Source organism: Ascaphus truei, chromosome 3 (assembly GCF_040206685.1).
Source record: "Ascaphus truei isolate aAscTru1 chromosome 3, aAscTru1.hap1, whole genome shotgun sequence".
Lineage (NCBI taxonomy): Eukaryota > Metazoa > Chordata > Amphibia > Anura > Ascaphidae > Ascaphus > Ascaphus truei.
This window is the reverse complement of record NC_134485.1, coordinates 316,682,195-316,708,665: the sequence shown is the minus strand read 5'-3', so window position 1 is coordinate 316,708,665 and position 26,471 is coordinate 316,682,195. Positions and strand designations below refer to the sequence as shown.

General features: G+C 40.8%; 2 protein-coding genes across 2 annotated transcripts in view; one reads left to right on the top strand and one right to left on the bottom strand.

Moving 5' to 3' along the window:
- Positions 1 to 659, bottom strand: part of GPALPP1 (GPALPP motifs containing 1) — a 49,796-nt gene extending 49,137 nt beyond the window's left edge. The window contains exon 1 of the mRNA XM_075591109.1: positions 379 to 659. Within this exon, the coding sequence (XP_075447224.1) occupies positions 379 to 463 (85 nt within the window). The 5' untranslated portion in view covers positions 464 to 659. The remainder of the gene's footprint in view (positions 1 to 378) is intronic.
- NUFIP1 (nuclear FMR1 interacting protein 1) lies at positions 540 to 26,115 on the top strand. Its single transcript, XM_075591108.1, has 10 exons — positions 540 to 1,243; positions 4,112 to 4,203; positions 5,787 to 5,891; positions 7,142 to 7,204; positions 9,560 to 9,636; positions 11,621 to 11,713; positions 14,004 to 14,236; positions 17,928 to 18,059; positions 18,838 to 19,094; positions 23,530 to 26,115. The coding sequence occupies exons 1-10, from the start codon at positions 1,048 to 1,050 to the stop codon at positions 23,866 to 23,868; spliced, it is 1,587 nt and encodes a 528-aa protein (XP_075447223.1). The 5' UTR covers positions 540 to 1,047; the 3' UTR covers positions 23,869 to 26,115.
- The last annotated feature ends 356 nt before the right edge of the window (positions 26,116 to 26,471 follow it).

Below are 26,471 nucleotides of genomic sequence, written 5' to 3'. Positions count from 1 at the left end.
ATAATTTGTCTCCTCTAAATCCTGCTGCGCGCGCCATGGCCAGCCTGATAGAGCTACTGTATTTTGTTTGCGCTATGGCCACAGCCTAAGGGATGTCAAAAGACCAAGATGGGAAGACGAAGCCAGAAAATGTGTTGTGTCATTCATAACAAAAATGTCTGATAGATCAGAACTGCACATTTAAAATGTAAACCTTAAAAACGTCATGTTTTCATATAGTAACCTTGTTTTCATTAACTCAAAGGATAATGAAAGATTAATTCTGATTATTATAGCAGGTCACCCTCCCTTTATACCGCGCTCTGCACAATATGTTGGCTCGTTATAAACAGATTCTAATAATACTACTATGTTTACATTGCTCCCTCCTCCTCTCACCATCATCATCCTTCTCCTCCTCTTCCTCCTTCTCGCGGCTCCGGTAACCGGGGGGCAACGCGGGACCAATTATCTCCCGGGACATCCTGAGCCTTCACGCACTCCACTGACGTCACCAAACAGCGACAACCTGCTTCCGGCGCAAGCACCGGCGTCATGTGACAGGCTGCCCTGAGTGGTGATATTGTTGGGTGAAGGGGGCGACTCTAAAGTGACCGGAGTGCGCTCGATAGCACGTGTAATCCCGCCAGGGACACGGCACTTGGGGTTGCCACGTGAAGCGGTTGCTAAGGAAGTGACGTGTAGGCCATGCGTTCCCGCAACCTGACCCACAAGAACGCAGCCCTCCACGTGACGAGTCTCGGGGTCCCCGGCGGCCATCTTTAAATCGGGCAGCTCCCCCTAGCTTGTTTGACGGCTCCCTAGAATGCTATTATAATGTCGCCTGTAAAGGGTCGCACATGCTTGTGTTACACATAGTGCGCGTTAAACCGGTGTATGGATATTGTTTAATGATAATAGTTTGTCTGAATCGTTGCTGCTCTTTCGCTGTGTTTATTTATCTTTACCGTATCAAAAATGGCTGCTCTGTTGATCCGGAAATGACGCTCCGCGACGCCCCGCCCACTGGAGCACGTTTCTTTGGTGCCTGTGAGACCGGCTCTTGCCATGAACCCGTCAGCACGATTCCCGCCCCCGGTGCTCCGGCCGCCGATGTTCCCGGGCCCGCCTTGCCAGCCTCCTCCTGGGAACTGGTTCTCCGGACCTCCCCCGGGTCCCTGGTACCAGGGCTGGAGCGACCCCCGCGACGGCTGGAACCAGTGGAGGCCCCAGCACCGGCCGCAATTCTCCGGCCAGCACAGAGGTGACAAGAGGCACAGGGAGGGGGACCTGGTGATAGGAGAGACATAGAGAGGTGGCATGCTTATAGGAGAGGCACAGGGTGGGCGACATGCTGATTTTGGAGATGCACAGGGTGATAGGAGGGGGTCATGCTGATAGGAGGCACAGGGAGGGGGACATGGTGATGGGAGAGACACGAGGAGGGGAACCTGGTGGTGATGAGGCACAGGGAGGGGGACATGCTGATATTGGGGGGGCGGGGGGGGGGGAGGGCATAGCGATAGGAGAGCCATAGGGAGGGGTTCATGCTGATATTGGAGCGGCACAGGGAAGGGGACATGGTGAAAGGAGAGGCACAGGGAGGGGGCATGCTTATAGGAGAGGCACAGGGTGGGCGACATGCAGATATTGGAGATGCACAGGGTGATAGGAGGGGGTCATGCTGATAGGAGGCACAGCACCTGGAGGGGGACATGGTGATGGGAGAGACACGAGGAGGGGAACCTGGTGGTGATGAGACACAGTGAGGGGGACATGCTGATATTGGAGAGGCACAGGGAGGGGGGTCACAGTGATATGGGAAAAGCACAGAGAGTAGGGTCACAGGGCGAGGGACATGGTGATATGGAAAATGCACAGGGAGGGGGGCCACAGGGGGGTGTTATGATCCAGAGAGGGTGACATGAGGTTCAGGTGGATGTTATGGTGATATGAGGAGGATGAGCAGGACTGACGTGTCAAATTGCTGTGAGTTCCATTGGTTTTTAGACGCAGGCTACAATAGGGTCTCGTCATAAAAGGTACCACTTTTCAGTTTTCCTGTGCTGGCAATGCGTTTACTTGCGTCTGGGGTCGTTAGATTTTTCATTCCATGAGGGCTATAATTGAAATGAGGTTAAAATAGGTGGTTCTGTACTTGAGAAATTCAATCACAATCAGTTAAGTCTTTGACATAATTTTAAATGTAAAAAAGTGTATGCATTTTGAAACAAAAGAAAAAAGTTTTCAGCAAATCCATTTTTCTTTAGGAAGGAAGAGGAAAGTGAATCTTTAAAGATCAAAGTGTTGGTGTTCTTTTTTTACCATGGCACTTAGTCAGATATTCAGTATGCTGTGATGCAGTCTTCACCGTGCTAGACATTTTTTGACACATTCATTTGAATAGAGGTGAAGTCTTCTCCAGCACAGTTGGACATCTTGGCATCATATTAAATAGGTTTCTTGGACCAATGATTGGAGGAGCAGGGATACTGTTCTAAACTAAAGTGAAAATGTACGTGCTAGCCACCAGTAGCCATATTGGTCTTGCAAAAGTGTAATTGTATGTTGTGACATCTTTGATTGACCACACAAAAACACGTGTAATATACACTTTTAAAAAAAAGAATCTCTCTGTCCTGTTAATGTATGCACTTGAAGAGTGCTGTTGACAAAAACACATTCACACACGTACAAAACCTTTTACACAATGTACACACACATAATATACAACTTTTCGAGAACACAATGCAGGTGTAATTGTGAATCTTTAATGGAGCAAGCCCTCCTACGACAAAATGAAATAATGTCAGTTGTATGTAATGGGTAAAATGTAGGTAAGTGGTGCCTATAAAAAAAATAATCGGATGTCTTAAGTGTTTTTAGATGTTGATGTAACTAGTAAAAAAAAACACTAACATTTTTTACAGTCATGCTGGAATCTACAGGTGACTTATCAGCCATATAGTTACATGGTAGATGAGGTTGAAAAAAGACGTACGTCCAAGTTCAACCTACAGTATGCTAAATTTAGACAACTGATACTTTATCCTATATCTATACTTGCTTATTGATCCAGAGGAAGGCAAACAAAAAAAACCCAGTGCTATATCATCCAGTTATATCTCATAAGGGGAAAAATAAATTCCTTCCTGACTCCAAGAATTGGCAATCGGATAAATCCCTGGATCAACATTCTTCACATGTATACTTAATTGGTATATCCCTGTATACCTTTCCATTCTAAAAAGATGTCCAAGCTTTTTTTGAACAAATCTATTGTATCTGCCATCACAGTCTCCATGGTAATGAATTCCACATTTTAACTGCCCTTACTGTAAAGAACCCTTTCCTTTGTTGCTGGTGAAATCTCCTTTCCTTCAACCTAAAGGGATGTCCCCGGGTCCTCTGTACTGGCCGTGGGATGAATAGTTCATTTGAAAGCTCCTTGTACTGTCCCCGAATATATTTGTATGTAGTTATATCCCCTCCGCCAACACTTCTTCCTTTGGCCTTCAGCTAATGGAGACATAATTACTGAGAAAACAACCAGCACAAGCATGGCACAATGAATATTGGACAATATGTATGCCATTTACAGTAACAGGCAAAAAGAAACACATCTTTAAAGTATGTAAAATGTTCACGCTTTTGTTGCCAAAATGGTCTTGCAATGAAATAGTTAATTGAATGAGTGTGCACAGGCTCTCTGTCATTCATGTTTGCTGGTTCGCGTACATGCTTTCTCATTAACTGGGTTTACATGGGCGCTCTTCATTGTCAGTGGGATTCGTTTTTTCCAAGCTCTCTCTATCTTTCATATGAACATTACATGCATTTTGTATCTAAAATACGTGCGGTTATTTCAGTAAAATAAATATAAAACCCAAGTAAATGGTGGATTAAAATGTCATCCAAATTACCGTCGGCTTTCTTGAATAGAGTTTTTAATGAGAAATGTCATGCAGTTCATGGCATTTCTATACTGGCATTCCTTTTCTAATATTGAAAGGGCTGGGTTTCCATGGAAACAAGTCCAATGTTGCTAACTAAATTCATGTAGGTGCAGACAGTGATACCTTTAATATCATGACATAATTGCAGTTTCTCAGTTGTACTTGTTATGTTTTAGGTGGACCGTGGCATTTTAGTCAGGAAGGTCAGTCGCAGGATGGGACTAGAAGCGGATTCTCAAACAGTCAGCGTGGAAGGAAAGAGCAGAAGGTATTATGCAATGTCTCAGTGGATGATGGACCAAAGAGAGGAATCCTACACACTTCAGTAAAGGAATGGTGTTATTGATTGTGAACATACAATTGCATCATTTCCTTACTGTACCACTTTGGATCAGTGGTAGCTGGTATGCTAACTGGGAAGTTTTAACACACACTTTTTAGGTGGAATCCACAGGTTCCCGAGATACTTACAGGTGAAGTTACTGGGTTCAAATCTCCCTCCAGGGGAATCAAAATGGTCACCAAATCTTCAGTCAGTAGGAAGGCACATCAGTGGTTGTGGCTTCCTGTAGGGCAGTTGTTTAAATCCCCCTTCAAAAACTGCCTGTAACTTCACTGGTAAGTATCTGGGAAAACCGGGGGGTCACCAGAGCTAATAATGGCATGGTTGAGCTCTTGAAGACCCCCCCCCCCCCCCCTGGGAAAGGTTCCAATCCTTTACAAAAACTAAAATCAGGGGGGGAGGTGGAATCACTGCATTAAACTAACTTGAAGATGTCTTCCAAGCATGAATACAGTGTAGCAAGTTCACTCAATACATATTCATGTCAACATTTAGTATGGGAGCATCATGCTCATTAAGAGCAAAATAAAAAAAAAATACCAATGCAGAATATTTTGGTCCCATTCGTCTGAATAGAGCTGATCCCATCACCACCACTGAGACGTCTCTTCACAGCATAATACATCATGCAGCGGTAGTCAAAGGGGTATTCCTCTGCCCTTGATCCCTCTTGGGGCCGCACATTATATGTGGTGCACAGGCGGCAGAAGGGACATTGCGGCCGTGGGTCTGAGCTTCCTCCCCTCCAGTCAGCTTCTTAATGCCGGCGCACTGCTGTATACTGTCCCACTCATTACACTGGGATTAGCACGGCCATTATGCAGCTCAGGGAGTAGGAAGAAGGTATTAACCACACCAGCAACATCTCCACTCACTCTGCACTGGGGAGAGACGGCGAGCAGACTGTTGGGGTGGTTGAATGCTCTAGATCAGCGGTGCGCAATCTGTGGGGCGCGACCCCCAGGGGGGGCGCGAGACTGCCGACGGGGGGCGCGGGGTTTACAGAGGCCCCGCGCGCTTCCCGAAGGCACTTAAATTAAGTGCCGGGGAGCTGCAGGGCCTCTGTAAACCATACTTACCCGTGGCTCCGGCGGCTTCCTCCCGGCGTCGCCATGGCAACGCGGCGTCAAAATGACGCTGCGAGGTCATGTGACGTCACGTTGCTATGGCAACGTGACGTCATTACGCCGGTGCGAGGGTAAGTTGGGGTTGGGGGGGGGCGCGGGAGTGAGGGGACAGCCGGCAGGGGGGCGCAGGGAAAAAAGTTTGCGCCCCCCTGCTCTAGATGAAGCCAAGGGCTGTCTTTTGCCCACCAATAGAATAAGAGTGTGTGTTGCTTTTGGGGCATTATACACCAATGGTCCCATGTATAACATGTTTATTCCCTGCTATATTATAATGTTGCCGATTTATTCTCCTGGGGTTTTCAGTGGTAAAAGGATAGGCAGGTTGCATCAGTTTCCATCTTGACTTCTTGATTAATATATGCGTACATTTTTGTTAATTAGAAAAAAACGAAAAAAGAACCGGTTTGCACACACTATTGTGACACGTGTGATCGTGGGTTTAAGAACCAGGAGAAGTATGATGAGCATGTATCGCAGCATACAAAGGTAAGGCTTAGCATGCAGCAACCGAGACTTTTTTGCCACCTTGTAATAACTGTTTTTTTTTGTGTCAAGCACAGTCTAGTCTGAAATAAAGTGTTACTGTTACCTGAATTACATTCGGCTTCTGCCTGTAAACAAGGGACTTATATCTACGGCCATATTAACCCACAGAGATGTCCTTCCCCATCGGTATTATTTACTTTGCAATTTTGAAAGGGTTAAAAGGCTTGCTTTTTAATTAAAATTTTCCCTGATTTTGTGGCAATTATTATTATCTTGAATATCTGATGACATAATTTGTAAAAACGTTTGCGCTTCTATGGTACCTGTTAAGAAATGTACATTAAAGCTAGTTTTGTGCCTTTTTGATATATTTCAAACTAATTTAGCAACATAGCCAATGTTAAGGATAAGGAGATCACTAGCTGAACAACATTCACATTTCAACATTGGCACTCAGTATGCGGTTTTGTCATGCTATGTAACTTCAACACCCACCATTGTGATACGTTATCTGAACTTGATTGGGTGTATCATCAGTCCAGACACCACATCTTTCCTGTCTTAGGCTACGCTTATAGTGACGGCGACGTCCGGCTGCGGTGGCTGGAAAAATCAAATTGAGATGACTTCCAGCGATCGCGACCGGCGGCAATACATTTGTTTTGACGCGACTTCGCTGTCGCCAGTACTATAAGCGCAGCCTAACATTCAAATACTTTCTGGACTAGTTACCAATTATCTGAGCAGGCTTCTCATACCTACTGTACACAGCACTTATCCCCTTAGATCCACCTCCACAAACGTGCTTATAGGGCCACTGTTCAATAGAGTCCGGTCGCTCTTCCTTCTCCTACCGATCACCCCACTGCTGGGGCAATTTACCAGAGTCCTTCAAATCCACTTCCTGTCTAAGTTCCTTCAAGACTTTGACTGTTTCCTGTATAAAACCTGTTTGTAACTAAATTGTGATGTTGTCAACATTACTTTGTGCCCAGTACATACTTGAAAGCAAGTGGTAACTCTCAATGTGTATTTTTTCCTGGTAACGTATTTTATAAATAAATACATATCCTTTTAAAAGCAGAAGATGACCCTTTTCACCCCTCTGGCAGAGGAGTGTGGAAAGTTAAAGTGCTGCTCAACATCCTTCGTGCAGCCTGGTTTCTAATGAAGATCCGTGCCCTTGTGCACTCCGATTCTTCTACAGGACTCTTTTCCACGATGGTGACATGTTATTTGTTTGTTTACAGTGTACCGCAGAAGACTGCAATTTCAGTTCCCACGAGAAACTGGTACAAATTCACTGGAAAAATGTAAGTTGCCTCTGGTAACAGTGAATGATGATATTTTCTTATATAGCAGTGACAGTGTAGGCAGTACATACAATTTTACAGGCAAAATGATTCCCTGACCCATAGAGCTTACAATCTAATTTTGGTGCACACAGCACAGAGAGGACTTGCACCGGGATATAGAACAGCCTTGCCTGTCGGTGACATCGCTTTCTAGGTCAGTGCCTTGACTCACTGAGCCACTCCTAGGGTAGTTTACTTTTTTATTTTTGCTCTGCTGACAGGAGACCTGTCACTATCTTCACAGCCTAACGGTGGGAGAGAGTGGTTTCTCTCTACTGTAACCCCTTGAGTGCCCTAATGACATACGGCAAGAAAAGTGTCACCATTGTTGCCTTTATGACATACACCACCCGTCATTGGCCTTTGGGCTGCACGTGAGCAGCGCGCCGATCGCGTACTACACTGAAGGCCCTCTCCCTGTAACATCCAGCTCAACCGCTGGAACAGTGAAGGGTTCACACCGAAGAGCAGTCACGTGCTACCTAAGTGCCGGGTGGTCTGTGGCCACGGAAGTGATGCGACCCGCCGGCACTGAAAGGGTTACTTTGAGCGGTGGTCTTTTTTTTTATTTATTTATTTATTTTTTTGCATGTAAGGTTTTCAAACATCACAGATAATAATCTAAAATGATGCCAGTCACTGTGCAGAATGCTGGCTGGGATTTACAGTCTGTGTCATGCGACAAGGAAAAGCTTCAGGGTTATCCTGTAAAAGAGAGGCTTCTAGCAGCAGAAAGATAGACCACATTTAAGGAAAATCACTGCCGAAAGGAACAATGCTAAAATGTGAGACCCCATCCATGAGTGTGGATTTGAAGGCTTCTCACAGTGGTGTTTGTGAAACATTTTAGGTTAAGTCCTGCTAAGGATTTGTACCATGTCATCTTAATGTTTACATGGCATCAGATGTTGACTGATTTTATTAAAAATAAAAAAAAAGAACTTTTGAGGATTCATATATCAAGGGATAATTTTGAGGACTGTTGTGTGAACAAATATCGAGGAAATAGGCAAATGCAGGTGGTGGAGTAGTCAATGGCTTCAGTTTTCAAACCAATACGTACGCTTTGTAAACGACTACAACCTAAAGATGGCTTTTGTTGGTATTCTTTATCTGTAAAAGGTCATGATATTCCATAGCACATTACATGGGTTGTTCGTAGATGTGCAAAGCATGTAGTATGCATGCATACACGTCAATTACTGTTATGCAGGATAAGATTTCCTCCCAGGAGATGATTACAATCTGAAGATTGTGGTTTATGGAAATGTAAAGCAGTTGTCCTGTACAATCTGTGAAAGCTCAAAACCTCTGCAGTGCTGAAGCATGCCATGCAATCTTATCTTCCTCACAACACCCTACACTATTATTCACTGTCATTTCATAGAAGCTAATCCCTTGCCTTGTAAATGTAGTGCATTTGCTTTCTGTGTACACAACTCTATATTGACTTATAGTATAGTAAGAAAGTACAGAAAAGTGTGTGTGTGTGTGTGTGTCAGTGAGTAAAGACACTAACTGCCACCGAGTTTGGAGCAGGGAAGCCTGGTTCCCTTCCCGATGTCGGCTCCTTGTGACCTCGGCCAAGTCACTTTATCTCCTTTGTCCCTCAGGCACCAAAAACATAGATTTTAAGCTCTACGGGGAAGGGACTGTCTGCAAAAATGTTTCTGTAAAGTGCTATGTAAAACTAGCAGCAATGTACAAGAACAAATAACTATCTAAAAAAAATATTAGTAAAGCAGTGGCCCACTACTTTATGCATGATATAAGCGTATTCACGAGTCTGGAATAAACCAAAATACATCACCCAGACGAGAAGTCGGAGGTAATAAGACCAGCGTGTCAATGCAAGTGTGAAAAAGTGTATTGTAGTCCAAATCCAGCCAACGTTTAATCTGCGTAAGACTGTTATGGACAGCTGCGTTGGCTGCATGTGGACTTTAATACACTTCTTGACACTTGCATTTGTGTGCTGGTCTTAGTCCCTTTGACTCGTGGTTTGGGTGGTGTATTTTGGTGGTTTGGGTGGTGTATTTTGGTGGTTTGGGTGGTGTATTTTGGTGTATGTAGAGACCCAGATGTAGCCAACACTATAATGCTCCTACCGGTGAAATAGCATGATGGTCCCGTGTGTGACCGGTGCTTCTCCCACTGGAGTGTGGTGTGTCCTACAGCTGTGCACCACGGGTTGCAATAACGTTGACCACATCTGGGTATCTGTAATTCTAGCTGTAATATTACACCATTCTGGTGTTAAATATTGCATTGTTTTGTGTTTGGGATTCATTGAAACTTTAATTTATGTTCAAGATGCATGGTCCTGGTGCAAAGAGAATAAAACTGGATACGCCAGAAGACATTGCCAAATGGAGAGAGGAGCGAAAAAAGTAAGTGTTCCTCACTCCTTCAGCAGTGCTAGTTTAGTCATACGAATAATTCTAAACTTTATTCCAGTCTGTTCCCAAATATCATGCTTTCTGTAACAGACTATAAAGGCTGCACTTTTCCTACGGTTAATCCGGCACCTTACTTTCTATTCAACTTTCCCTCTGCAATGTGCTGCTGACTAGTTTCCCGGGAAAGGGATTCAAATCACATGTTGCTGTTGTTCAGGTCAGGGCCGCAGACAGATTTCCCGGGGCCCAGGTTTAGAGTTAATTCCCCTCTCAGTTAGCGGCGCTGGTTCAGGTGGTTCAAACCCAGTATGTGGTGGAACCGATTGTAATTTCTATAATTGTCCAAAGTGTATTTCATTTCCAGGCCAAAGTTGTTTTCCTGTTCAGCTCTGTGCCCACTTGTCCACTGTGAGGACGACCGAAAGGGAGATCTATAGACAGTCTGTCAATAATTCTTGGTTCTGAAGGGGCCGTTTCATTTGCTGTAATCTCCTTGTCTGTGATTTCACTGGCGCCTCGTGCATGAGTTGCTCTGTCAATGATTTGTTTCAAATCTTTCTTTGTAAACCGAGTATTAAAGGACTTGTTCCTCATGTTTTTGAAGCTTTGTTATGAATTTACCCGGACGCTTTTCTTTTCATGTTGGATAGTAACAAAATGGTTATAGGTTAAAATCCCGTTAAACTGTATAACTTGCGAGACTTTACCTAACAGAAGTGTTTTTGTCCTTGCTCAATGCTATGCAAGATTTACAAACTTCTGCTTGTCCAAAACCTCTGCCATTACTGCCTCCTATTTATTTTAGGGCAATACAAAACTGTTTACAAGTTCAGCAGCTTTCACTTTACAGCATTATGATGGCAGCAATCTCCCCTACTTACCACAAACAAACACACATTGTTTTACTTCAGCGTTTAAAATGTTTCACAGTAATAAAAACATAGACTTTTTTTTTTTTTCACTTTGGGACTTTAAAATGGCCACTGCCATATTAAACAAACAGTGGCTGAAACTGTAATCCCTAATGCCAACCGAAGGCAAAAAAAAACCAGCCTTTAAGCAACCAGTTTGGAGACTGGAACTTCTGTTGTCCTGGTAGCTGGGTGGAATGCGCAATTAAGGCTTTGAACAACCATGTGCTGGGTGCTTAGACTGGTTTAGTGGACTGCCTCAGGTCATTAGAAGAATAATGGTCAATTACATTGTGTCCTCTATTCAAGTGTTTGAACTTCCTAACATGGATGTGAAGTGTTTTTATTGTGTAATCTCCCATTTCGTCTATTTGCTCTCCTGAACCGCAATGACAAAAATGTATAGAAACAAGCTCTTGTGGGCGACCGGGTACTATTTCCCCCACTCCCTGCAACTTGTCATGCAAAATACTCGAGTGCAAATCCATTCGACAACAGGTTTGCACTTGGAATTTTCAGGGCACAAGAGCTCTGAGTATAAAATGAAAAATGGACCCCCCAAAAACAGCCAGGTGAAGCCCATATAAACTAGCAACAACAAAAAAAGACCAGAAGGTTTATGGTTTTCGTTTTTGTCCACCTAGTTTTCTGCTTTGCTTCTACTGTTTGTTTTATCAGGTGGTATGCGATTTTTAACGTGCTGTGTTTATTTCTGATTGTGCTTTTCTCAACTCATGACGCTAAGAGGAAGAAATGAAACGGAAGTTTCTAGCAAGCTCACAAACCGGATTATTAAAACAGTGCGGATATTTCTCACCAGCCTATTTGTATCAGATTTGGGGAAAGACCTTTGACTGTATCTGAAAATATCACTCTACATGGTTTGAAGCCAGGCTTCTGAATCCTGCATTGCATTACCAGTTCAGTATACTTCTTGCAGTCTCTATAACCCAAGGAAGGGAGTTGATGCTACCCATGTTATAAGAATAGAGCTATTTTATGAAGCCATTGAGCACCGAATTTAATGCAAGCCTTGTTCAAATGCAGCTTCTTTTCTGTTTCAGGCACTTTCCAACGTTTGCAAACATTGAGAGGAACCGCCAGCTGCTTAAAGAGCGGGAGCAACGTGGTGAAGTGTTAACCACACCTCAGTTTGGGTCTGTATTATTTTACCCTCGTTACTTTTTAGGTGGAAGAGGCATGTGAGGGGCCGTAGTAGTGTTTACATTCTTTAAAAGCCACTTGAAAACCTGACCCTACAAACGAGTTTCCCAGTTGTTTCATAATTCGGGTATATATGTAATTGCTTTTCAAGTCACTACCTGCTTTTATACAGCGTGCCAGCAGGTAATACAGAGCGTGTGATGTTTTCAGTAAGGGCCCCTACTGCAGGGAATCTAACATTTACCAAGGTTAGGGGGGGGAGGGGGCATTTTTAAATTAGTTGTTGTACATTTTGCATTAAAATTGAATTTTCAAGCGTCTAAAAGTATTTTACATTAATAATTTAGAGAGGGAAAAAAAATCTTTCTCTACTGGAGAATGCTTTAACAAAGAAACATCTGAAAACTGGAAAAATATTTAATTTAGCTACTTTATAGAAGAGCTACTTTGAAATTCTAATTTAAAAAAAAAAGTACATAATGATTATGCTGGAGAAGTTTAGGCTCCTTGCGGGTTTTAATGCCGAACATTTGATATTTCTTCTTGGGTATAGTTGTAGATCAAACAAGTCTCATAGTCAAATGTACTGTAGCCATGGTAGCAAATGGGGAAAAACTTCATATACAGTATTCACACACACTATTTAATTTTAAATACAATGTAGTAATCAGAATGTGATTATGTGCATGCATTACGACTAGATCAACAAAGGAAAGTGTTCTTTTCTTTATTTAGGTATTTTATTGTGATGATACTCCATTAGTGTGTTGTATCATACTTTGCTGCAATGCAGTTAATTTCACGTTATATATATAGAGAAACCTCACTCAAAACCCCTTGGAAGGTAAAGGCGTGCCGCCTGGGAGAAAATGCAATATTAACTAGTGGTGTACCTAAAGAGAGGTACACGAAAGAATCCCAAATAGTGGCGCACTGCAGACCTATTATGTAATATTGTGGTCAGAAACAGCTGAAAATTTAAATTAAAAGCATTTTATTACATTTTGATTAAAATGGATATACATCCAAAGTATGGCATATATCTAAAAACAAAGTCCCTCTATATAATGTTCCATGTAAGTAAGTCCTGCTTATAGTAATGAGGACACAAGATAAATGGCGGATTGGTAGCCTATTAAGATACCATGTAGGTTCTCAAATCTAAGTGAGATGTCCCTGTTCGTACCAAGTGATCTAATAAGTGTATGAGGTGCTAAATAGTACCTCTACATATAATGATAAAGTAACGTGACAGTGCCTAGAGACTAAAGCAAAAGTGCTCTGTGTGTTCAAACAAAAGTTGTACATGCATTGAAAGTACAGTGTATCAGATTGCGCATGCCTTAAAAATCGTATGGAAAAACACCACTATTAAATTTTTAAGTATTTGAGGTGCTGAATAATGCCTCCACAAATAAGTATAGAGTGGTGGTGGTACTTAGCAGCTTAGAGCAAGGTGCTCTCGATGTATTGAGCATATATTGTGCACATATACAAGGTACAATCATATGTTTTTCCATATGTGCACAATATATGCTCAATACATCGAGAGCACCTTGCTCTAAGCTGCTAAGTACCACCACCACTCTATACTTATTTGTGGAGGTATTATTCAGCACCTCAAATATTTAAAAATCTAATAGTGGTGTTTTGCCATACGATTTTTAAGGCATGCGCAATCTGATACACTACTTTCAATGCATGTACAACTTTTGTTTGAACACACTGAGAGCACTTTAGCATTAATCTCTAGGCACTGTCACGTTACTTTATCATTATATGTAGAGGTACTATTTAGCACCTCATACACTTATTAGATCACTTGGTACGAACAGGGACATCTCACTTAGATTTGTGAACCTACATGGTATCTTAATAGGCTACCAATCCGCCATTTATCTTGTGTCCTCATTACTATAAGCAGGACTTACTTACATGGAACATTATAGAGAGGGACTTTGTTTTTAGATATATGCCATACTTTGGATGTATATCTATTTTAATCAAAATGTAATAAAATGCTTTTAATTTAAATTTTCAGCTGTTTCTGACAACAATATTACATAATAGGTCTGCAGTGCGCCACTATTTGGGATTCTTTAGTGTACCTCTCTAGTTAATTTCACGTTATACCTACATTGAAAGGTTATAAAAAGAATGTAGCATTTACTTCACTGTATTTCTTTATATTAAAATAAAAAAGTTTAAAAGATGTTTGTTTGACTTGGCTGTTATTCCTGAATACTGCTGCGCTTGTTCAGACTGAGCTGTGTCTTTCTGCAGGAAGATGCGGGGTATGAGGAAAGGGCCGGCAGGCGGGGACCGTGGGAGTGATGAGCGACAAGGGAAACGTCGTCAGTGGCAGAAAGGACGCTTCAGAAAAAAGTTCAAGAAAGATGAAGCCGCAAAGCAAGAAGGTGGATCCGCTGAACTGGAAAGAAACCTAACCAGCCAGAGGGCAGCAGCGGCTGGCAAGGATGTGGACCCCCTTAACTTATTGGCTGGTAGTGATGCTGGTAACAATGGTTTTCAATACTCCCTTAACCCTTTTTGCTGCCAGGCCACACTGTGCAAAAGAGGGTTATAGCTGTATATTGGTGCAGCTGTATATTGAAAAGTATTTTATGGGAAGGTGGGTCTCCCTTGAGTTTGGCAAACATTTGAAAATTTAGAATTGGACCCTGCCCATCTTGAGTTTACCATTTAAATTACAAATCATATGACACTTGTCTGAAATATTATTATTGGTATTAAACTATGGATGAATCCATTTGTTATGACTTGACAGTGCGTAATAAACCCAACAAGAGCTTTGTCATGTTTGTGGTAGACTCCTAGCATTTCTTGATTATAATGTAATATAAAATAGCACAATAATAGCCATAGGGTTAAATAAAGAGTATGTATATATTCTCAAAATACCAGTACAGCATAGGGAGTAGAAGAAAAGGGTATTTATTCAGTCCATTATGCAGACATATCCTAGCGTTTCTTTTTTCCGAGAGGGACCTTCTTCAGGGTTACCTCTGGGAAACGAAATGTTGGGATATGTGTGCATGACGGACTGAATACACACCCTTTTTCTCTACTCCATGTGCTGTGCTGTTATTTTGACCCACTTTGTGATCATTAATTGCTTCTGTTATTTACCTTTACCTTGCACCACCTACCCCTCTGCTAGTTTCTTTGTTGTGAGGAAGTTTGTTAACCCGTTAGGATTTTCACATATTTCATGCCTAAAATGCTGTTGGATCTTATTGTAAATCCTAATGGATGAAGATAATCTGATCAAACAAATGACACAAGTTTTCAACATTTATCAACAAGTAATTCAACATTCATCATCCATGTGTGAAAAAGTATTAGAACCTTTAGATTCAGTACCTGGTGGCACTCCCTTGAGTAGCAATGACTTCAACTAAGCATTTCCTTTAACTTCTTGTCTGTCTCTCACATCGGTTTTGAGGAATTTTGGCCCATTCCTCCTTACAGAACTGCTTCAGCTGAGTGACATTTGGGGGCTTTCTTGCATGGACAGCTCTCTTCAGGTCCTGCCTCAACGTTTCGATGGGGTTTAGGTCAGGACTTTAACTAGGCCATTGTAAAACGCAAAATTTCTTCTGCAGCCATTCTTTTGTACATCTGCTTGTATGTTTAGGAGCATTGTCTTTCTGCATGACCCACTTTTGGTTCAGCACATGGACAGATGGCCTGACATTCTCCCTTAGAATCTTCTTATCCAATGCAGAATTCATGATTGTGTCAATGATGGCAACCCATCCAGGTCCTGAGGCACCAAAGCAGCCCCACACCATCACACTCCCACCACCATTCTTGATGGTTGGAATGAGGTTCTGCTATTCGAACGCAGTGTTTGTTTTTTGCCAAACATAACGTTTCTCATTGCGTCCAAAAGTTCTACCTTTAACTCGTCTGTTTAGAGAACATTGTTCCAGAAGTCTTTCTATCATATATGTTCTCTTTGGTGAACTTCAGATGGGCAGCAATGTTGTTCTTACAGAGCAGTGGTTTTCTCCTGCCTATCCTTCCACGAACACCATTCTTGTTCAGTCTTTTTCTCATAGTTGTCATGATCGCTAACATTAGCCAAGGCGAGGGTGACTTGTATATCCTTGAATGTTTCTCTGGGGTTCTTTGTGACTTCCTGGATGATTTACCAATTTGTTCTTGAAGAGATTTTGGTAGGACGACTGCTCCTGGGATGAGTGACTGTGGTCTTGAACTTTCTCTATTTGTAGACTGTCTGACAGTGGATTGATGGAGACCCAACTCCTTAGAAATGGTTTTGTAACCCATTCTTGACTGATGAACGTCGGTAACTGCTTTTCTGAGGTGAAGACCAAACTCGCAATGTTTCTGATATTTTTATAGGGTTGATCCTCTCAAACTCACACCTGAAGATAAAACTAATTATTGAAACACCTGGTTCGAATTCTCCCCTTTAAGTTAGCTGATAAAACCAGGGGTTCACTTACTTTTTCATATACCCTGACTCTTAATTACTCATGGTTTGTCTAATTCGTACATCAGTTTGTTGAAATTGGTTAATATAAACCCTAATGCCAGTGTATATCAAGAGATTGATCAAAAAGAATCCCCTTATATATAGCACTCAGATTTCATACATATTATACTAATGGATATAATTGGTCCCGCAGTGATATACTGCAAGTCTGACAAGTGTTCCAGAATCACCGAGGATATCAAAAATAATAAAATGTTATTAATTCTACATAGATAGTTAAAAACACAGATACATTGTTAAAAATCCCCATACTATTGTGGCTGATATGTATAAGTCAAATTGGGTAAGTATAATTGACTATTAGATGTATTAACATATGACTTCCAAAAATCCTAGCTGGTTAAGATTTCTCTTTTAATCAGCTTAAATACATATATTGTATACAGCTTAAATACATATATTGTATACATTCAATCAAAGAGCAGACTTGATGAGATAATACTATATCTGAATATTGTCCCGGTATCTCTAATCGTACTTTAATTATATATCTAGTGATAAGGAGTGTGGTATAAATCACTCCTATGTAGAATCGGTAAATAGACAAATCAAGAGTCAGCAGCTAAATTTATCTCTCTGCATGTCCTGTGAGACAAAACAGTGGAATACCCTTATTCATACATTCGCCGCTTGTGCCAAGTTTGCCTACACAACGGCTAACAGTGCGGTGTATCACAGTATATCACATCTGCAACATATGGTGCATAAAGACCCTATATTGTAGCCAAGTTGTCACTACCAGCACTGCAGTGTAACACAGTATGTCGCAGTTGTAACAGTATAGTGCATACTTAACCTATATTGTAGCCAAGTCTCCTAGATAAAGATCACAGCCGCCACTTATGCCGAATTGTCACTAACAATGGTTAATACTGTAATGTAACACAACCTATCACAGTTGTAACAGTTGGTACACAAATAACTTGTATTTTAACCAAGTCTTCTAGATACAAGTAAGACATTTAACCTGATTATAAGAGAAATCTTAACCAGCTAGGATTTTTGGAAGTCATGATATGTTAATACATCTAATAGTCAATTATACTTACCCAATTTGACTTATACATATCAGCCACAATAGTATGGGGATTTTTAACAATCTATCTGTGTTTTTAACTATCTACGTAGAATTAATAAAATTTTATTATTTTTGATATCCTCGGTGATTCTGGAACACTTGTCAGACTTGCAGTATATCACTGCGGTACCAATTATGTCCATTAGTATAATATGTATGACATCTGAGTGCTATATATAAGGGGATTCTTTTTGATCAATCTCTTGATTAACACTGGCATTACTGTATTAATACCCTTTCTAGCACCTGTCATTCACCTTTGCATATATAAAAAACATATGGTGATTGCGGTCTCACTCACGTATTTAATATAAACCCTATTGGATATTTAAGAGAAGACTGGTTTTGATTCAAGAAGGTTATCATGGAAAAATGATTGCATTTCCGTAATTATCATTGGGGTTTTTCTCGCCACTGTGTATATAGACCACTAGATGAACAAGCTATTTTGGGATGTTTTTTGTTTACATGACAATTTGGGGAAAATAAAGGGAATCCTTATCTAATGTTGGGGGAAATCTGCAGATTGTCTTTTTTTTTAACTTTCTAATGGTGCTTTCTGTTTTCTCTGCCTTACCTATAGAATCTGACAAGGACGAAGCACGAGTGCATAAAAGTGTAGGCATTTCCGTGATTCCAAAGCAGGTAACATCAGGCCTGAGCAAACTAATTACCAGCTATGGAAGTACCTCTGGGAGTGACAGTGAGCCGGAGGGTGAGTCTTCAAAAGTTGCTTCACCAAAACCATAACTCTGACTGCACATACAGACACGCAGGATGAAAAGAACGGGGCATGTATTGGTATATGTCAATGTTTGACTTCCATTTTACACTCATCCTTTCCCTGTGGGACTGACATCGCCCAACGGATTCTTAAAAAAAAAAAAAAAAAAATGTAATTGTGGAAGGAATGAAATTAGTGCAAACAATAAGTGAAAGTATGCACACACGCACTTCTCTTGTTTTACATCATTTGAACCAGTGGGTCCTCAAGAGTTAGACAGTGCTATTTTCATCTCTGGGGACCTCCTGGGTCCAAGGATACTTGCCAGTGAAGTTACTAGCCTAGGTTCCTAGTTCAAGCCTTCTGATGGCACAATTGATTCCATGATGCTAATTGTGCAAGGTTATCTTCCCTACTCTACCTCCAATGGTCTTTGTTTCATATTTTTCTTCCAGCAAAGGGAACCTTTATGTTTGTTTCTTGTTGTCTTGGGGAATTTACTTGAAATGTGGTTAAAACACGAGGACTTTACTTTTGTCATTTCCAATTGATATTTTTAAATATATAAATGTTATTAGTTTGCACTTCCCCAAGAAAAGCAGAGACGCGCGCAGCAATCACCACAAACTATTATATACCCATTCATTAACCAAACTATTATTATAAACTTGTTTCTATAGTCACTTATCCATAACAACAATCCTGTTTCTGGATCATAATGCCCCTAGATGATTTCTAGTTTTACAAATTGGCGTCCTTTTTGTTTTAGAGCTTCCTCTGAGGAATGTGGCTAAGGTTTTAGAAGAAAATAAAAGAATTCTGCAGAGTCAACTGGAGAGCCACCCCGACAAGTCACTAGCAGAAAACACTGGAAAACCTGCAAGTATACAGAACTCCGATACACAGGCGAGAATGCGGCAGAACAATGGGCCTCAGAATAATATCAGCCCCAACAAAGGCCATCACAAGAGGCAAAAGAAGCCATTTAATGCTCCAACTAAATGTCGACCAACTCTTCTGGAAATGGTAAATATTATTTGCTATGTGTAGTCACTGGGGGAAAATAAAGAAGATTACTGTGTACTATAACTGTACTGATCACTTATAGTCTGGGCTGAGGGAATCATAATTGACCTTTATTTTTGTGTGTGTATACTATATATCATTTTTTTAGTTATTCTTTTCTTGTCCTGCTTCTGATTTTCCTGCTTCTGATTTTCTTAAACAAACAATGGTTTGGGGAGATTTATTTATTTTCAACATGGAAAACTGCCGTCTCAGGAGGATGGAGGGTCAGACACTTGTATAATTTATCATAGACCCTTTGGGGGCTCTGTATCTAGGCAAAAGTGGTGCAGTCTGGGGTAAAACAAACAATCGGATGTATCAAGGGAAATCATCCTATCCATTTCAATGGGATTTTGTAATTTGATAAATAGGGTGCAGATGTTGTGCCTCAGAGTTGCCATAATACATATGCCTCTTTGTGTGTCAATATTGGCTATTTTTTGTTTTTAAGCTTGAGTAGTTTTTTTTTGTGTGCAATGACATCACCACCACTAAGAAACCAATTCTTACTGGTTATGGAGGTCCCACTATTTGCTATGGCTATACCAGAGGATGAAAAATAGTTAAATCATCTCTACTGAAGCCAATACATCAATATCACTCTGTACTGGTATACTTAATGTAGGTTGGGTATATAGCCAGAGAAAGTTGCCATTCTAGACTTCCTACAGGAGTTCTGTTTTTAGGGCTGATACATTGGTGGATTATGTCTGGCTGGATGTCCATGTTTGAGTGGCTTTTTACAGAACCCTTTAAGAGGACTGCGTTTATGTGCCTGGCAAAATGTTGCCTTTTTGTTGAATTTTTTTATAACGTTTGCAAGGATTTCGCCAAGTAACAATTCATACTGCCTGAAACACAGGCTTTGGGAGGGACAGTTACCTATTCAGTAGAATACCCATTTACTTGCATGTCTCCCAAAACACTGATTTATACAATGTGGAGAGATACCTGGGCAATAAGATAATTGATGTAAATGAGCTCATTCGAAAAAGCCAATATGATTATTTCCCAGGTATCTCATCTTCAAGCTGTCCATTATTTGGCTACAATGTGCTGGGGAATTTTTTGAACTTTCTTTAAGGTGTTTTCAAGGGAAAATATAGGTGACGAAAATTTTGGGAAGTTTGCACATCTCCATCACCGTTGACTGCATTAGAGCTGGCACTTATCTGAAATGGTCCAAGGCGGTGGTCATGCTGCTTTAATCTTTTGAGGGGCCTACGACGTAGCTACTACATCATGGCTCCTGGCACCCTGGGTGCTCCGTGACGTGGTAACTAAGTAAAACAAATGCTTGTTCTCTTAGGGGAGATTTTGTCCTGGCGGATTGGAAGATAATTCCTCCCGATCCGTGATGGAGGGATTGAGCGGGCTCGAGGGGCCGTGACCCTGGCCCAGAAGCCCCTTTGGCACTCAAAGGGTTAACATGCTACCATTCTATGACCTCAAGGGTAAAGAAAAGAAATTAAGTGAGGCGCAGTAACGAGTAAATTCAACTTTATATTAACCTATGAAGACCATATAAACATGAAAATTGCACATAAATTACACTTGTGCATAGACACAAACTAAACAACCACATAGAATAAATGTAGTTCTGATATAAATAGAATTGCTATAATGATCAGTTCAAGAAATGAACTGATAGTGGTGTGTAAAAGGACAGAGATCTTGCCTGTTTGGGTGGGTGCTGTCTGGATTGCAGCTGTTGGCTGTCTTCCTGCGAAGTCCTTTCTCTCTGGGGTTAACACCAGATAGTTCCTGCTTAAAGAGCTGGATCGGGCGTATACACTGTTGGGACTCACTTCCTCCATGAGTAAGCGGGGGTTGTGGCTCTCCTTGGCATGCGCCGTCAGATGTACAGTCCTGGGTGTCTACAGGTTACCCCCTCCGGTTAGACTTCCACAGTCACTAGATTCCGGTAAGGACAGGCAGCAGGCTGGTCAGCCTAATAGGCAGCACGATATTCACCTCACGGCTTCCTCTGTCACTCTGTACACTGGACTCAATGCTGGCTCCTCCAGCATTGAGTCCAATGTACAGAGTGACAGAGGATGCCGTGAGGTGAAAATCCTGCTGCCTGCTGCTGATTAGGCTGACCAGCCTGCTGCCTGTCCTTACCGGAATCTAGTGACTGTGGAAGTCTAACTGGAGGGGGTAACCTGTAGACACCCAGGACTGTACATCCGACGGCGCATGCCAAGGAGAGCCACAACCCCCGCTTACTCATGGAGGAAGTGAGTCCCAACAGTGTATACGCCCGATCCAGCTCTTTAAGCAGGAATTATCTGGTATTAACCCCAGAGAGGAAGGACTTTGCAGGAACTGACAGCCAACAGCTGCAATCCAGACAGCATCCACCCAAACAGGCAATATCTCTGTCCTTTTACACACCACTATCAGTTCATTTCTTGAACTGACCATTATAGCAATTCTATTTATATCAGAACTACATTTATTCTATGTGGTTGTTTAGTTTGTGTCTATGCACTAGTGTAATTTATGTGCAATTTTCATGTTTATATGGTCTTCATAGGTTAATATAAAGTTGAATCTACTTGTTACTGCGCCTCACTTAATTTCTTTTCTCTTGAGGTTTATCTATAAGAGGAGTGGTATCCTCTTGTGTGGGCAGGCAGTAGTATACACCTACAAGGATTCTCTTTCACCAATTGTTGGAGGATTTTCCATATATTCATCTTTCAATTGGACTTTATATATTGGACATTTCAATAGTATCATGCATGTCACATGAGGTAAACTAGTGCTGAGCCGTTTTTAGGGACTGCATCAAGTATCAGTGGTTGTTTATTTATGTTTTTTTATATTTAGCATTTTGCACATTAGGATTGTAAGCAACTGTATTGTCTAATACTCTCATCATCATTATACAATTGTGATTCATGCACTCTGGAGGATCCCTCCTTTGCTACACCCCCCCCCCTGGTATCTACGGTTTGAAGTAGTCTGTGTATTATTAGCGCACCCATCTTGCACTCCAGGTGTTTTCACCAGTGCAATTTCTTTTTCTCCACCATTCTATGACCACTGAAGAGTTTACTCTGATCAGCAGAAATAGCTTCTGATGTTTTTTTTCTGTAGCATCTGGCTGTGTGAATTATCTACCAGTTGGTACAGACAAGTCTCATCAGCCCTGAGTTTGGTTCCCTCTTTGTAGGCTCCGTTATAAAAGAAGTCCTTGATTGCACAGAGCATCAACTTTATTATAAGCATTCCTGGCCCCCTTTTCCCCATTTTCGAGCTCTATTCATGTTGTATGAATCAATGCAGTGGTGTCCTTGGTCAAAACATCACTTAAAAATTAGAGAGCTAGCAAAAGCACAAAACAAAAAATAGCATGTTGCATAGCTTTTTATCCTGATGGTGCACATGTATAGAGTACAATTTCTGTTTACTGTTAATGAATCCCTGTGTACAAATTGTATGCTTACCCGTTATCTAAATTGTGGCATGGAAATTAACAGGAAATTAACAGCTTGCATGGCTTCTACTCGGATCCAGTTAAGAAAATACAATTCAAGCCATTTTGGTGTAACTGCTAGAATACAGTAACCTAATGCAAAATACAAAGACAATGGTGGATACTTCAGTGGAGGTACCTAAATATTTGATTTTGCAGAAATCCCGCCTACTATATAATTCTACTATATCTGTGGGGTCTTCCAGAGCTGAACCGTGCTATTTTTATCTCCCAGTGACCCCCGATTTAGTGGCTGTTTCTTCTCCCACTAGGGAAAATCAAAACTGCCACCAAATCTAGCGGGTGTGGCGGCGAGTCCATAGGAAGCCGCAGCATCATTGTAGTGATGACACAGCGGCTTTCTATTGAATGGAGGCAGACTCAATCTTTTGAAAATCGAAGAAGGAACACCTGCAACTAAACCACTAATTATCTTGTGAGCCAGATCTAAATCGGTCATGGTTCAGTTGCAAAGGACCTCGCTGTTTTGAATTCTGTAAAGAAAAAAAGCAATCTGGAAAGTAGGCGATATTGCTGCTTTAAGGCAGCATCCTACCTCTCACTTGGCCAAAATGGGAGGGGGGGAAGGTTGTTCATGTGTTTGTTTTTTTGTTTTTTTAATAATATAACCACAGTTTCCAAGGTTGAAAACCCCATATCTATATAGAGCCATGTTATTAAACATTGGGAAAATAAACTGTGGTAATATCTTCATAATAATGTGGAAACCTGCCATTTTGCAGTCCACAGCTGCCTTGTTCTTCAAATGGTATTTTGTATTTCAACAAGCAATATTTGTTTACATTTTTTTTATATTGTATTTTTATTGATTTATATAATAATTACATCAATGTTCATTAACATTTGTTTGTTTTTATTAAGGGCTGATATATATTTTTTTTTTTCTAGTTGTTGGCTCACGACATACGACACGAGAGGAATGTGATTTTGCAGTGTGTCCGGCATATCCTTCAAACTAACTTCTTTGATATCCCGCTGAAGGATAAGCCTGTAAGTGAGACTCCACATGAGAATGCCATTAACGTTACAACTGATGGTTTGCCGGAGAAAAGTGGAGGTTCTAATACGGAAGGTGAACCTTACCTGCCGCCTGCGCCGGAGAGGGAGCGGAATGATAGATTACTTGGAGAAGAGGCGGCAGCTGTTCAGGCCTCACAGCAATTGGACCTGGTAGATGATGAGATTTGGGAGACCTCGGCTAACATTGAAGAAACCTCCAGTGTTTAATAATTTTCCATTTCATTTTCAAAGCATATTAAAGGATTATGTATGTATGTATGTTCCAGTGTGTGGGATACAGAATATTGAATCAGCGTCTTTTGTATGCTGGCTATTTAACTATTTCACTGCCAACGTGCCTTGCATCAGTAAAAGTGCTATTATTATTTGTTTTTTCAACCCAAAGAAACAATCTTAATCCTGATATTTTGACTGTTTCAGAGAATGCAAGTTTTGTTCGTATTATATGAACCTGTTCTTTATTAAAGGTTTATATTAAATGTTTAGTTACTTGCTTTCTCCATTTTGTCAAGGGGAAAAGGAACATGAAACGCATAGTTCTCAATGGGGAGCTCCGGTTTCAGTGCGAGATGGTTTTATCCAAGCATAGTTGAAAATAATGCAGTCAATATTTATATTATTTGAATCTGGTCTCCCCTGTTTTTTAAAGGAGTCATTGTTTACCAACAATCTCGCTTGACGTTACACAATCTAGTAAGTGAGGTGAGCCAGAGCAATATGTAAAACTTTGCCAAGCTATGTAAGAATATATATTGTCTCGCTTCTAAGAAACTGGAAAATAAATCACAGCCTTTAATCCTTATTCGTACAAGACAAAAATAGCAGCCATTTTAAAAGTGGCCAAAATGTATGAGTTTAGAAGCCGGTATTTGGATGAATGCAGCAAATAACGGAAGAATACACTGAAAATAATTAAAAGGGCGTTTGAAATGCTTCATCAACAAAAGATTATGTATTTTAGTGTTCTCGCTCATCTGTTCTCATTTGTTCTCTCTCCCTCTGTTATACTTGGGCAATTTATTTTTCTATAGGACTGTTGGATTCCACATATTCTATTGTATTTTGTGACTGTCGCATCTGAATACTTTGTGCTAGTATAAGGAACTTCATTAAATCCCCTTCATCCAGCACCTGGGCTAGCGGGGGTGAGCATTGCTGCTCTACGACCAATATATAAAGGTACTTGCTAAATGATTTTCCATTATGCTTAAAACATCAAAAATATGTTTTTCAATAAATCATAACAGTTATAATACACTTGTTTTGCGGGGGAAAAGACAGAACAATATCGTTATCATAAAACACCCAGTGCTGTCTGTTGCCTATTGATTTCTCAAAATAAGTAGTATTCTACGTATTGAACTATTTGTCAAACCATTATTTCCTGTGGAAGAAATGGCATTATTACCATCCCCATTAAAAACAATTCTGAGGTTATTGGTAAACAAAATCTATGCAATTAGTCATTTTTGAATAAATCTTTTTATCACTGGATTTTTGTTATGGATTACACTCCTAGGGGAGATTCATTAAAGCTGCAGTTCAGGCAATATCCTGCATGTGTGTTTTTTTTTAATAAATCAGTTCTGTAGTAAGAAAAAATACTTTTAGCATTTTCTGTTTTTAAAAAAACTACTTTGAAAGACCAATTTTCTTGTATTCTATTTTAACAACCATTTACTAAGGCACAGCCCCTTCATGTCCTGTCACAAGCCCTGGCACACCCCTTTGTCAGCCCAGCCCTCCCTCTAGCACATGTCAGTGCAGGAGTGCTCATAAATATTCATGAGCTTCCACTGAGAGACAGAAGCAGAAGAAAAACAGATCCCTTCACTAATTATGTCACCAAATTTCGCCGATCAATACATGGAGAACGAATTGACCTGCAGCTATACAATTCTTTAGGTAATTAGAGATTGCACACATGAAACAATTGAAGTAAAAAAATAAATAAAATAAAAAAAAGACTGAACTGCAGCTTTAATGTACGATTGAGCGTTACCTGCCAAAGACATAGATAGCAGTTATCGCATGATTTTGGCTATCGCACTGTAAGTCTCCCCATAATACGGCAAGGTGCTTCTAGGCTAGGGGGTGTGAGACGTTTCCCAGGTGGTTCCAATTCCTGCAGCAAGTTGTCCTGTGTACAGATGCCTGTTTATGATTTGACCTGAGGCCTTTACTGTGGATGGTTTTGCTCACATTGCCATCTACAGTAAGCACAGGATATAATGGCACCCTCGGGAATTGTGGATGCCGTTAGATCAAATATTCTGTTTTCATATAAAGTTCATTTTATAAGGGGATATAAATAAAAAATGGACAAGTCAGTGCTGCCAGGTTAATAAAAAAAAAATATTGGAAAAAAAAAAATCAACAACTTGCATGTGAAACATAAATAAAATGTAATTACCTGTAATGTAAAACTGCACTTCATAAAACATATTCACAACACTGTTTACGTCTCTTCTGTTAGCGGCTGCTCTTCTGGTGTTGGATGTTGTATCGAGTGAGGAAGTTGATGGAACACTTTCTTGTGATCTCATAAGTGCTTTCTTGAAAAATGTCCCTGTGTCACCCTGTTTAAACCATGCTTGATTTTTTTTTGTGATCAGTGTTATGCAAAATATAAGCACATGCAACGTCTTGTACACTAAAGTTTTGTATTTTGCTCTACAAATGACAGAACAGTTTGCACACTTGTTCCACAGCATTCCAAGATATTTCTTTCTTTTTGTACATCTTAAGAATCACCGCTAACTTCTTTTGACTTCTCTGGATTAACAGCCCTATCAATGATTTTGTTGCTC